The following is a 12299-nucleotide window of genomic DNA, read 5'->3' as shown; positions in this document are numbered from 1 at the left end:
ATTCCAAAACCAAGAAAGGTGGTAAGATAGCAGGTTATCACCTTGGAAAAAAGCATTTGAGTCAAGTCTCTCTTACTTGTACTGCTGATGATCCTTGGTGCTTCTTGTTTTTGCCATGAACCTTTCAGCTAACTTCTCTAAGTTCCGAGAATATTCCGTCTCAATTTCAGCTTTTTTCCGGAAGAAATCCTGCAGGTCCTGGAGAAGCTGAACTCGCATCTCTGTTTGCTGCTCCAGGCATTTTTGCTGTTCTACCAGCTGAGCTCGGATTTCTAAGGAAAGAAGAGAATCCATTTGGCGATTTTGTGAAAACTACTGAGGTGTGCAGTTACGTGCAAGACAAAAGTAACAAATCCTATTTTATGTTTAGCTCTGTATCGGACCTTTAGGAGACTGCTGGGTCCAGATCGGTTCTTTACATAATCTGTTGACCCTTTAAAAGAATGAGCCAAGTCCCAGGAAAGAATGTAATAAATGAGGGTGCAAATATGGGTTACATCTTCAATGCCACAAACATGCATGGAGTCATGAGGGCAAATAAATTAAGGCTTTTAAGATAACAATTCGTAACCTGTGACATCTTTGGGTAGCTAAGTACATTGTAATTTTTTCGACAGCGCTTTACCTCAACTATCCGTTTCAAGTTTGAATGGCAAAGATGTGAGCATCATTCCTTCCAGACTTCTGAACCACCACATATGTGCCAGTTGGTAGACACATACAGACACTGTCATCTGGTAATTTTTATTTAGTGCATGAATTTCTAGTTTGTGAAACTCACAGCTTCTGGGTTTATAGGGATGCCCTGCCTAAAAATAATTTCTATATTCAAATAATCCGTTCGTAAATGGGATCCTCAGATTCCACTTTATTATTCTGTTCCAACATCAAAGGCGCTTCACTTGGCCTTCAGTTTTTACACACTGTTCAAACTAACAGTTCTATTGACACATATAATCCTGAAAAGAATCCTTTGATGATTTTTAATACATTAGGAAGGTGAAGGTTAGTCTTTTACTGATTTAGGGGAAATAAACCACACACACAAAAGCAAACGTGTGTCATGCAAAACTATCGGTCAATGACTGTAACAAAGGAACCTGTGTGTTTTGGAAAATGAGATACAGCAATAACTCTGACTTGCTTTTGTCTGAGAGACCCAGCGCTAACCTCCAGACAAGACAACTCATACTGGAAAACTTTATTTCATCTTTCCCAGAGTCAGTGAGTATTCCCTAAAAGCCCTCTCTTTGGGAAAGATAAATGTAGTAGGATATAGAAATATGTCCGGGGCGCCTGGCTGGCTCAGCTGGCGGAGCATGCAGCTCTTGATCATGGGGTTGGGAGTCTGAGCCACACACTGGGTGTAAAGATGAGAGAAAAAGACAGACAGAAAGACAGACAGACAGACAGACAGAAAGGAAGGAAGGAAGGAAGAAAAGAAAGAAAGAGAAAGAAAGAGAAAGAAAGAAAAGAAAGAAAGAAAGAAAGAAAGAAAGAAAGAAAGAAAGAAATGTCCAAATAACACCTCCTCAATCCCTTTCTAATTCATCCTTCTTCAACAGTGAGAAACTGAGCTCACAATATGTGTACATACATTTGGCCATGTTTAATCAAGCTCAAGTTTAATCAGCAGGCCGGTCAAGTTCTGAATGGGGAGTCAGGAAACTTGCTCAATTCAATAATGGCTACCAATAATCAAACACTATTATACACCCTATTAAAGTAGGTACGAATATTATCCTCATTTTACAAAGAAGAAACTGAGGTTTAAGGAGATTAAATACTTTATCCTGGCAAAAAAGATACAATAACTATGAAACAAGGCCCTCAATAATGTCATGTTCTAGGCAACGAGGCTTTAGGGGGAGGACTGGGAAAGCACAGGAAGCATTTCTTTTTTTCTTTTTTTAAGTTTCTTTTTTATTATGAGAGAGAAAGCAGAGAGAGGGAGGGAGGGAATCCCAAGCAGGTTCTACACCATCAGCACAGAGCCTGACACAGGGCTTGAACTCACAAACTGTGAGACCGTGACCTGAGCTGAAATCAAGAGTCTGATGCTTAACCAACTAGGCTACCCAGGTGTCCCACAGGGAGCATTTCTTAAGTGTCCTTCCTTGGTTTCTCCACCTCTAGATTGCAGGATCCTGTTATTAATCTCATAGAAGTGTGGTGAACACCAGAGTGAAAACATTATCACAGGCTTTTAACTACCATGAACAGCATCTTTTTTTTAGTCAATCAAAGTAAGTGTTTTTCAATACAGTATTATAATCACTGTGTCTGCCAAGCTCTTTCCCCCACAAATATAGAACTATTTTTGTCTCATGAAGAAAAAAGAAATCAAGGGTGGGGGGATTTCTCATTCAGGAATCTCAGTAAGCCTTTTTAAGATTTGGTAATTTTAGCACATCTTGCTGTGCTAAGAGAAAATAAATCAATCATCTTAGGCTGTCAACTAGGGTTCCCCCCCCCCCCCCTTTAAGCTGCTTTGGTGCCAAATAAAAAGAAAGAAAAGTGGCTGAGAGTACAGATCTCAAGAGAACTACACAAATATTCTCAGGGGTTCCTTCTTCAGCCCCATTCTTAGATTTTTCTCTTGCTTGCTTCTTTCAGGGTTTAAAATCAAGAGCCAGGGAATTTTGAGAAGGAGGACTGTATTTAAACAGTTAAAAACCTCATCCTCTTTTTGCTGGGAGTAACAGTTATTTCGTATCATCAGTAATTTCCCCTTCAAAACAGGACACTAGCAGCATTTTCAATAAGGAAAATGTGAAGGGACAGAACCTAGGGTATGGTTTTGAAAAAATAAAATACGCTCTAAAATCTGGAGGAGAATTTGTTTGATTACCTCTTTACTTTAGACAAGGTGGAGACAGATGAGGAAAAGATCACAAAAAAAGATCATATACAAGTACTACCATAAGACATGTCTTATTAGAAAGGGAAAACCTTTGGGTTCCTTACACCATACCCGAGCCACAATGTAGCACAATGTTAGAGTAGGTCACTTCCCAGTACATGAGGTATGGCTTTATTCACGTGACCTCACTAGATGTGATCTAACATTACATGGCACTGATGAATTTAAAAGAATTTTAAATAAATGAATAAAATAGTCCTATACATTTTGGTCCACTACTCAGAACATATCAAAGAAGCCACTGATGCACTGTGCCCCATACCATATCAATCCTTGCAATGGGACCACAGGTGGCTATAGGAGGTAGCTGTCATTGGAGGTACCAAAGAATCATTAGGGCTGGAACCAGTGAAAGTATCACATTAAAGACTGATTTCTAGAGAAAGTTTGAGTCTTATTTCTGTAGGAGGGATTACAGCTTCCTACCCACCTGCAGATGCTTTAAAGACAATCTTTCAGAACCCCTTCTATTATTTTTTTTTTATATTAGTATTGATCTGGATCCTTTTTTTTTTTTTTTTTTTTTGAGATTCAAGCTCCATTTTAATTTAGTTCATCAAGCTCCTATTTTGTGTTAGGCAGGGTCTAACTGGAGTTAGGAGGATTTCTAAGACACAACTCATTCCAGTAGGAAATACAGATCCTAAGTTGATAGTATGAACACATTATGCTCTCTGCTATAACGGAAAAACGCACCAGGAAGCTATGGAAAGAGGAGCTGACCCAGACGATGGAAGAGCCTACAAGACTTAATGCCCTGAAGGATACGTACATTACAAGGTATACAGCTATAACCACTAAGAAAGTGGGAGGACAACACATAGAATGGAGAAATATTTGCAAATTATGTATCTAAGAAGGAACCTGTATCTAGAATATATAAAGAACTCTTACAAGTCATTAATAAAAACACAAATAATCCAATTTTTAAAATGGGCAAAGGATCTCAATAGACATTTTCTCCACAGATGATCTACGAACGGCCAGTAGCAGATGAAAAGTGGCTCAACATCATCAGCTGTCAAGAAGAGGCAAACACCACTTCATACCTGCTTGGATAGTTATAATAAAAAAGACAGATAATAAGTGTTGACAAGGATGTGGAGAAAACAGAACCCTCATTCACTGCTGGGAGGAATGCAAAACAGCACAGCTACTTTGGAAAACAATCTGGCAGGTCCTCCTAAGGTTAAACACAGAGTTAACACATATGTAGCAAACCCACTCCTACCTAGGTACATACCCAAGAAAAATGAGAACACAGAAACTTATATACAAATGTTTATACTAGCTGAAAAGTGGAACAACCTACATGTCCATCAGCTGTTGAACAGATGAACAAAATGTGGTCTAGGTATAGAAGGTTACTCAGCCATACAAAGGAATGGAGTAGCGATTCACGCTACAACATAGATGAGCCTTGAAAATATAACCTTAGTGAATGAAACTAGTCATGAAGGGAAACTGCATTATGACATGTCCAGAACAGAGTAATGCATAGAAAGCAGATGAGTTGTTACTATGGCTGGAGGAGTTGGGAGAAATGGGAGGGGATTGCTAAGGGGTATGCGGGTTTCTTTTTGGGACGATGAAAACGTTCTAAAAGTGACTGTGGTGATGGTTACAAAGCTGTGAACGTACTGAAAAACAGTGAATTGTACACATTTAGTGGGTGAGTTAAATGATGGGTGATTTATAGCTGTTATATAAAAAAAGACAGGGACGCCTGGGTGGCTGAGTCAGTTGAATGTCCAAGTCTTGATTCCGGCTCAGGTCATGATCCCAGGGTTGTGGGACTGAGCCCCCTGACAGGCTCTGTGCTGAGTGTGGAGCCTGCTTAAGATTCTTTTCCTCTCCCACTCTCCCTCTCCTTACTTCTCTCCCCCTCTCCCTCCCCCCTTTTTGCCCCTCTCCCTCTCCCTCCCTCTCTCTCCTTCTCTCTCCCTCTCCCTCGCCTCCTTCTTCCCCCTCTCCCTCCCTCTCTCCCCGGCTCATGCTCTTGCTCTATCTCAAAATAAATAAATAAACTTAAAAGAGAAAGATAAACTATTGCATCACAATTTCATGAAATTTCAGTTGCTGAGACATTTCTAAGAATGATGATAATCGTAATAGCAACAAAATAAATCCTCGTATTTCCATGTCTAATAATTTCTGGTAGTTAATCAAATCTGACAACATAAGGGCAACCACTTTAAAATGATGTTTTCATGGTGGCTCTTGCTTCAGTATTTTTACTTCATCTTCTGTAAGCCAGAACAGTAAATGAACTAACTGGCTAGGATCACTGGTACCTTATTAATTGCTATAATTTCTAATGGTATAGAAAAGATTTACCTAACAACATCAGGAGGGACTTATTACCATGACTCCCCAACAACTGCATGAAATACTGCAATCTTTTTTAGGCAGAAAAATGCCACCTCTGAGGAGGCTCTAAGCAGTCATTATTTAAATCTGGGTCAGGACCTCCTAAATAATAATAATGGCCATTTTCACAAGGCTAACATTTGCTGTGTTTTAAAAAACGACTCTTATTTCATTTCTGTCCTGCCAGAGCATTACCACAGAAGGAACCAACATTAATAATCCAACAACAAGACACAGAAAAGTGTGCTTTCAAACTACTCAATTAATTTGTAAAAAGAATTGAAATAGTTCCTCTAAGCTATAAAAATACGCTAATACTAAAGAAAATGGAATTGACTCGGAAAGGAGGAAACAGAGGCATTTCTTCCTATTGCTCTGCTAAAAAGGAAGTCCTAATTCTTAAAATAAATTTGTGTGAGGCCACAGGCTGATGCATATTTCGTGGAAAGACTGAGTCTATGAGACTGGCTTGCTTCTCTGGTATGTTACTAAATGACTAGGGTTAGTGCACAGAATTGATGGATGGGGTGTAACACTCATAATCGTCCAGCAACATTTCTAAGTTATCACAAACCATCTCAATTTTTTCATAGTCTTGTTTGCTCAGATTTTCCTTATGATAATAAGGCTGTTAGGCTTTATCAGTACCTTCACCCAATGGATATAAGGTATTTCCCCCAAATGATAGGGGAGAGCGGTCGGAACGTCTCAGAGAACTCAATGGGACTCTGACAGGTTCTGTCGATTGCTCATGGCTCGCTGTTCATGTGAGTATCCATACAACCTTGCAGCTGCTGATTAAACACCAGCTGCAAACTCGGGTGAAATATGTTGTTTAGTTAGAAATTTGGAGCAAAAAAGAAAAATCCACAAAAGTAAACAAAGGTCACTTCTCCATTTCACCAGAAACCTGAATCCAAGACCTGTGCTTCTCTTACGCTCTGCAAGGAAATTAGGTGACATCAATATGGACCCAGACTGGAGTTACGGCATTATCAATCACAAGTCATTGGACGTGGGGCAAGTCACTTAACCTCTCAAATTTCACCTTGTGAAACAACAGTCCCACCTCCAGAGACCGGTGAGTATTAAACGGGAAGATGGGAATGCCAGGTACACCACCGCCTGCAAACCACCACGAAACAGGTGACGATGCTACGACTCGCATCAGCAGGCCCTCGTTACGGTCACTGACTATTCCCGTGGGCAAGGCTCCTTCAGGGGCTACAAGTAACAGACTGAAAGTCAGGAGCCCCCTCCTGTGAGAAGACAGGCAATGCACATGGTGAGAGCCGCTGACCTTTAGGGCCTTAACGTATGAATGTCAAGGAGTAAGGGGAGGTGTGCACAAGTTTCCACGGTTGGGCAAAGGGGTGGGCCCTGAGGAGGTGATCCCGAGGCTGACTTGGCAGCTTGTTGACATGGGCAGAGGGAAGGGTCCTCCGGGCCCAAGGACTAGCACGCGCACACGCGGGGCCTCTCTGCTGCGGCAACCCAACCCAGGATGGCTAGGGGGGTCCAGTTAGGTTCCTAGGGCAGCCCCATGGCTTACTTACAAGAAGTAAGAAGTAAGAATCTTACTTACAAGAAGTAAGATTTTATATATCTTAATAGCCAGTTTCCCAAACTGGTTTCAAGACAAGAACCACTGGGGGTGCTTACTAAAAATACCATGTCCAGTCCCCTGAGCTCAGCTGGCTATTTTTATCTTGTTGGTCTGGCAGGACCTGGAATGGAGGGGACTTTAATTATGTGCCCAGGTGAATCTTTCCAGTGAGCAACTCCAGGAGACACAAGTGAAGAAGAACTCAACAATTCTGAACAAGGGAGATACATAATCAGACGTGCATTCCAGAAAAACCACACAAATAACTAAATAAGTGAAATGCTAAGCATCCTACACTTCACGAAATAAGAGCTGGCTTTGTAAACCGTATGGTTCCCTGTCTGAACTATGAATTTCTGGGCAAAACGAACTAACAACAATAAAAACACTCACAAGATTGAATGGTATCCACGTTCTCCCCTAAGCCTATTATTTTAATCAGTTATGAATCCCTCATTTCTGTCATCTGGTGTGGAACTAATGAGAATTTCCATTTAATCTGTTATCAGAAAGGAGAAGCTGATTTTCAAACACATTGTAGAGAACCTTTTGAGCTAAGCTGCCTGATAGGTAGCCATTAGTCACACTAAGCCCTTCCAATGTGGCTAGCCCAAACTGAGATATGCTGTAAGTGTAAACTAGAGGCAAGATTTTTTTTTTCTTTTTTTCAGAGACAGCTTGCACATGTGTGTGTGTGTTAGAGCGGGAGGGGCAGAGGGAGAGAGAAAAGTCCCAAGCAGGCTCCACGCTCAATGTGGAGCCCAACCCAGGGCTTGATCCCACGACCCTGGGATCATGACCTGAGCCAAAATCAAGAGTCAGACACTCAACCAACTGAGCCTCCCAGGAATCCCAGATTTCAAAATCTCAGTACGAAAAAAGAAAGAATGTAAAACGTCTCACTGATAACTACTAATGTTGAAGTTTAAAAATTTAGACGTTGGGTTACATAAAAGACATTATTAAAATTAACTTCACCTGTTCATGTTTCTTTCCACTTTTCAAAACGACTATTAAAAAATTTAAAATTGGGGCGCCTGGGTGGCTCAGTCAGTTAAACGTCCGACTTCAGCTCAGGTCACGATCTCGCGGTCCGTGAGTTCGAGCCCCACGTCGGGCTCTGTGCTGACGGCTCAGAGCCTGGAGCCTGATTCCGATTCTGTGTCTCCCTCTCTCTCTGCCCCTCCCCCATTCATGCTCGGTCTCTCTCTGTCTCAAAAATAAATAAAAAAACGTTAAAAAAATTAAAAAAAAAATCTAAAATTAAAAATATGGTTCAGGGCACCTGGATAGCTCAGTCGGTTAAGCGTCCGTCTTCAGCTCAGGTCACGATCTCGTGGTTTGTGGGTTCAAGCCCTGTGTTGGGCTCTGTGCTGACAGCTCAGAGCCTAGAGCCTACTTCATATTCTGTATTTCCTTCTCTCTCTGTCCCCCGCTCATGCTCTGTCTCTTCTCTCAAAAATAAACATTAAAAAAATTTTTAAAGAAATACTGTTCATGTATATGACCATATACTGGTATATACTGGCCATATATGGCCAAAGCTCCTGTAGGATATGAGTAGATTAGCAACCAAGTTTCTCATAAGTAGAATCTGAAATGTGGAGGTCTCATCAGAAGAGGCTTTTGAAGAATTAGCAGGCTTGATTAGAAGACAAAACTTAAGCATAAGGCAAATATAGGATAGAATACAGAGTAGCAAGACACTAGCTGCAGTGAGAAGTGTGACCTTGGAGGAGTAACTATCTCTTGGAACTCACCTTTCCTCAACTGCAAAATGGCTACTAATTATAGATGTTATATCCCCCCTTTCAAAGCCGATGAAAGGCTTTAAAGAGAAAAGACTTTCTCATCTTGTAAAACACTGTATCATATAAAATATGTAATGAAAAATAAAAAAAGTTCTAGATTTGATCATGCTGACTACACAGGGCTAAAGGACTTTCAGAAAAGGAAAGTTCATGGACTAACGGGTTATCATCAGTGATCCCTTTAGAGGGCAGGCACTGGCCTGCACTGCCTTTAAAGAACATGCAGAATTTGGAAGGCTGTGCAAATTGGGGGGATGGAAACACAGTTCCTTGAACTAAAAATGTTATTTTTGATATCGTGGCCCAGAAGAGTTAGGTTCTAGGGAAGGAGGTTTAGGGTGGCTGGACCAAACCTAGTCTTTTTCTACTTCCTATTTTTATTTATTTATTACATTTATTTATTTTTGAGAGACAGAGAGAGACAGAGCATGAGCAGAGGAGGGGCAGAGAGAGGAGGGGACACAGAATAGGAAGCAGGCTCCAGGCTCTGAGCTGGCTGTTTAGCCAGACACGGGGCTCAAACTTGTGAACTGTGAGATCATGACCAGAGCCGAAGTTGGACGCTCAACCGACTGAGCCACCCAGGTGCCTCAACTTATTTTCTTTTTTTAAGTTCATTTAGTTTGAGAGAGCATGAGCAGAAAAGGGGTAGAGAGGGAGGGAGAGAAGGAAAATCTCAAGCAGGTTCTGCATTGTCAGGGGGGAGCCCAAAGCGGGGCTTGAATTCATGAACTGTGAGATCATGATCTGAGCTGAAATCAAGAGTCAGATGCTTAACTGACTACACTATCCAGGCGCCCCTTTTTCCTACTTTTAAATTAGGATATCACCAACAATTTAAGCAAATTAAATAGCACAGACATATATGACATCAGGTTGCTTCCATTCTAAGCTGAAAACCATGGCCTGATCCTAGAACTCTAGAGATGGTTAGAATAATTTGAGGGGAGTAGAATTATGATAAAACCTTTTGGAATAAAACAAGGTAAGAAACTCCTCTCAGTACAGTTATGCCTCATTGTTTTGCATATAAAAGTAAAGTCAATTTCACAACATTTCTGACACTTAAAGAGAGGCCATATCTACATTCTTAAGTTTTCATCACAACATCTCCATTTGAAAGGACATTAATGTCAGTATCATTTGAGAATAAAAGCTTAGTACAAAAGCATCCATTTTCATAGCTTTTGAAAGCTAAACATTGTATTTTGGCCTAGATAACATCTTCAGGTGAAGTATGGAAAACAAATTTGCACCTTTTTTCCCCCCAGATGAAAGCCAGCTAGCCAGGATAAAAGGCAGTAAATTAAGGTGATCAATTATTGCTGTTTAATATACTGCAAGAAACACCAGTTTAAGGAAGTACAGATCTAAATGATTCACTATCGTGCCTGTATTTGGAATGCAGAAGAGGTAAGATTTAATTAACTTCTCCATAATTAAGCAAGCACATTTCAGCCAGTATTAGATTGACTTTTACTACCAGAAAAAGACCATGTGTGGAAAACACTGGTCTGTAGAAAGCACAAGGATTTACATTTTGGAATGGCCTGTGTTGGTGATCTTTCAAAGGTTCAAGGCATTTTCTAAACGTTGACTTTCTTTCCTGATATAATTCAACATGAAGCCTCATGGAGTAAATAGAAAAGCCTACACATTTTTGTGGAGTAAGTTTTAAGAATGAAAAACATTTAAAGTAGTTTAATCTTTTGTACTGAATCACTTGCAAATTGAGGCTTTTTCTTTTCTTTTTTCAAGATTTTAAAGTAATCTCTACACTCAACGTGGGGCTCGAACTCACAACCCCAAGATGAGGTTGCATGCTCTGAGCCAGTCAGGCGTACCAAATTGAGGCTTTTTCAAATTAAGGCTCTTCTCTTTATTGCAGTAATGACAATTTTAAAGTGCACAGTTTAACCTCCCAAGCAATTTACTATTTACATGGTAAATATGAGACAATACTGAATTCCTACTAAATTCCTGATTCTGTGAAAGGTACTGGAAACAGTTTGGCTCATTTAATTCTGACAACAATCCTATTATTTAGTGACTCCACTACATAGATGTGGATATCAAAGCAGAGAGAGGTTATTTTGTCCAAAGTCTACAATTATTAAGTACTAAAGCTTGAATTCCAGCATGCTACAAAATGGTAACGTTCAACAATTACACATAGTATATAATCAAACGAAGCAAGTCCAAGTGATCCAGACCTGGCCTTCTAGATAATCTGAAAGAATGTATATAGATAATGTATACAACTTAATGTAGCAAATAAAGTTTAACTGCCAAGTATCTAGCATCGTTTAGAAAAGCAATGATTACATTTCTATACTTACTTAAATCAAGAAAGCCAAAAGAACTTCCTCTTCCCCACAAAATTCAAATATTTTATAAAAACTAGCTAAGTGACTAACTCCCTGGTATTTTCTGAATGTTGTGGCTTTATGGGAAATTATGTATTTAGGTCAACTATTGCTGTTTTTTAATTGTTTTTAAGTTGTAAATTGTTAGAAATTGGTACTATGTTAAAATTATTGTAAAGCTTTGAACTATACAGATTATAAATCCCTTTAATACAAATATCATGTCTCTAAATTTCCATACAACACATAACAGATGCTCAATAACCATCTCTGATATACGTTTGCTTCAGTAAAGATAACAAGGTATCAGAGGGCTTAGTTATGTACATATGGACCCAGGACCCACATTTTGCTAAATCATAAAATGGTTTTCCATTTTCCTCTCCCCACAACCCATAGTCCCATCACTACCCCTTCTTTATTTGCTCCATGTGGTCCTTCTGGCATCCAGCCCTACAAGGTCTTTCCCATTAACCATGTTCTATTTGGTCAACGGTGGAAAAAGACTCCCGTTAAATCCACGGACTGTCGTGTTCTACACATCTCATCTCTCAATTAAAGATATTTTCTACGTCTACTTCTACTACAGACAATACCTTAGTCTAGGAAAATGACAAAGGAAACCCTAATCATTTCACTTAGTTATCTTTAGGTCTCTATTAGAGACTTTGAATGGATCGCTATTGGCAAATTTCCATCTTTGATTTAACTACAGCTCAATAAGTGAGAGCTCCAATAACGTCTGGCTCCAAAGTGAACTGCAACTCTGGTTCAGGAGCTGATACAAAAGAAAGCAGAACGTGGTCAAGTACTTATGCTTCCTCAACATTCATTTTCCATTTACTGACAGTCACAGTTCTGGAATATGGAATCAATGCCTTTGAGGGTTTAGGCTACAAAATCCTTAAAAGAGATCATATTAAAATACATATATTCATATCTATTTACATTTATTTTTCAAGATTTTTCAGGCCTAAGCAAATACTGAACATCAGCTTGTTAAAACGTCAGAAACATTAATTTTCTTCATTATTTTATCTCTTCAAAGTACCAAAGAAAATGTCCAACTTGATTGACAACCTATGTATTAAAAATAACATTCTTTTATTTTATCCTCAGATTGGAGCCAAACTCTACAATAAAACAATATTTCTAGTCCTGCACAAATATCCAACTTTTACCCACATAATCTGCAAAACTTGAAATCAACAATGTTCACCTCG

General features: G+C 39.6%; 1 protein-coding gene across 3 annotated transcripts in view; it reads right to left on the bottom strand.

The window, feature by feature from the left end:
• Positions 1–12299, bottom strand: part of SRGAP1 (SLIT-ROBO Rho GTPase activating protein 1) — a 282606-nt gene that overhangs the window by 143799 nt on the left and 126508 nt on the right. For all 3 annotated transcript variants that reach the window (XM_078449732.2, XM_078449733.2, XM_078449734.2), the window contains exon 2: positions 77–272. In XM_078449732.2, coding sequence (XP_078305858.1) covers positions 77–272 — 196 coding nt within the window. The remainder of the gene's footprint in view (positions 1–76; positions 273–12299) is intronic.

Source organism: Panthera onca, chromosome B4 (genome assembly GCF_046562875.1).
Source record: "Panthera onca isolate mPanOnc1 chromosome B4, mPanOnc1 haplotype 2, whole genome shotgun sequence".
In the NCBI taxonomy this organism is placed as follows: Eukaryota; Metazoa; Chordata; class Mammalia; order Carnivora; family Felidae; genus Panthera; species Panthera onca.
The sequence above is the reverse complement of the archived record's forward strand: the minus strand, read 5'-3'. Positions and strand labels throughout refer to the sequence as shown.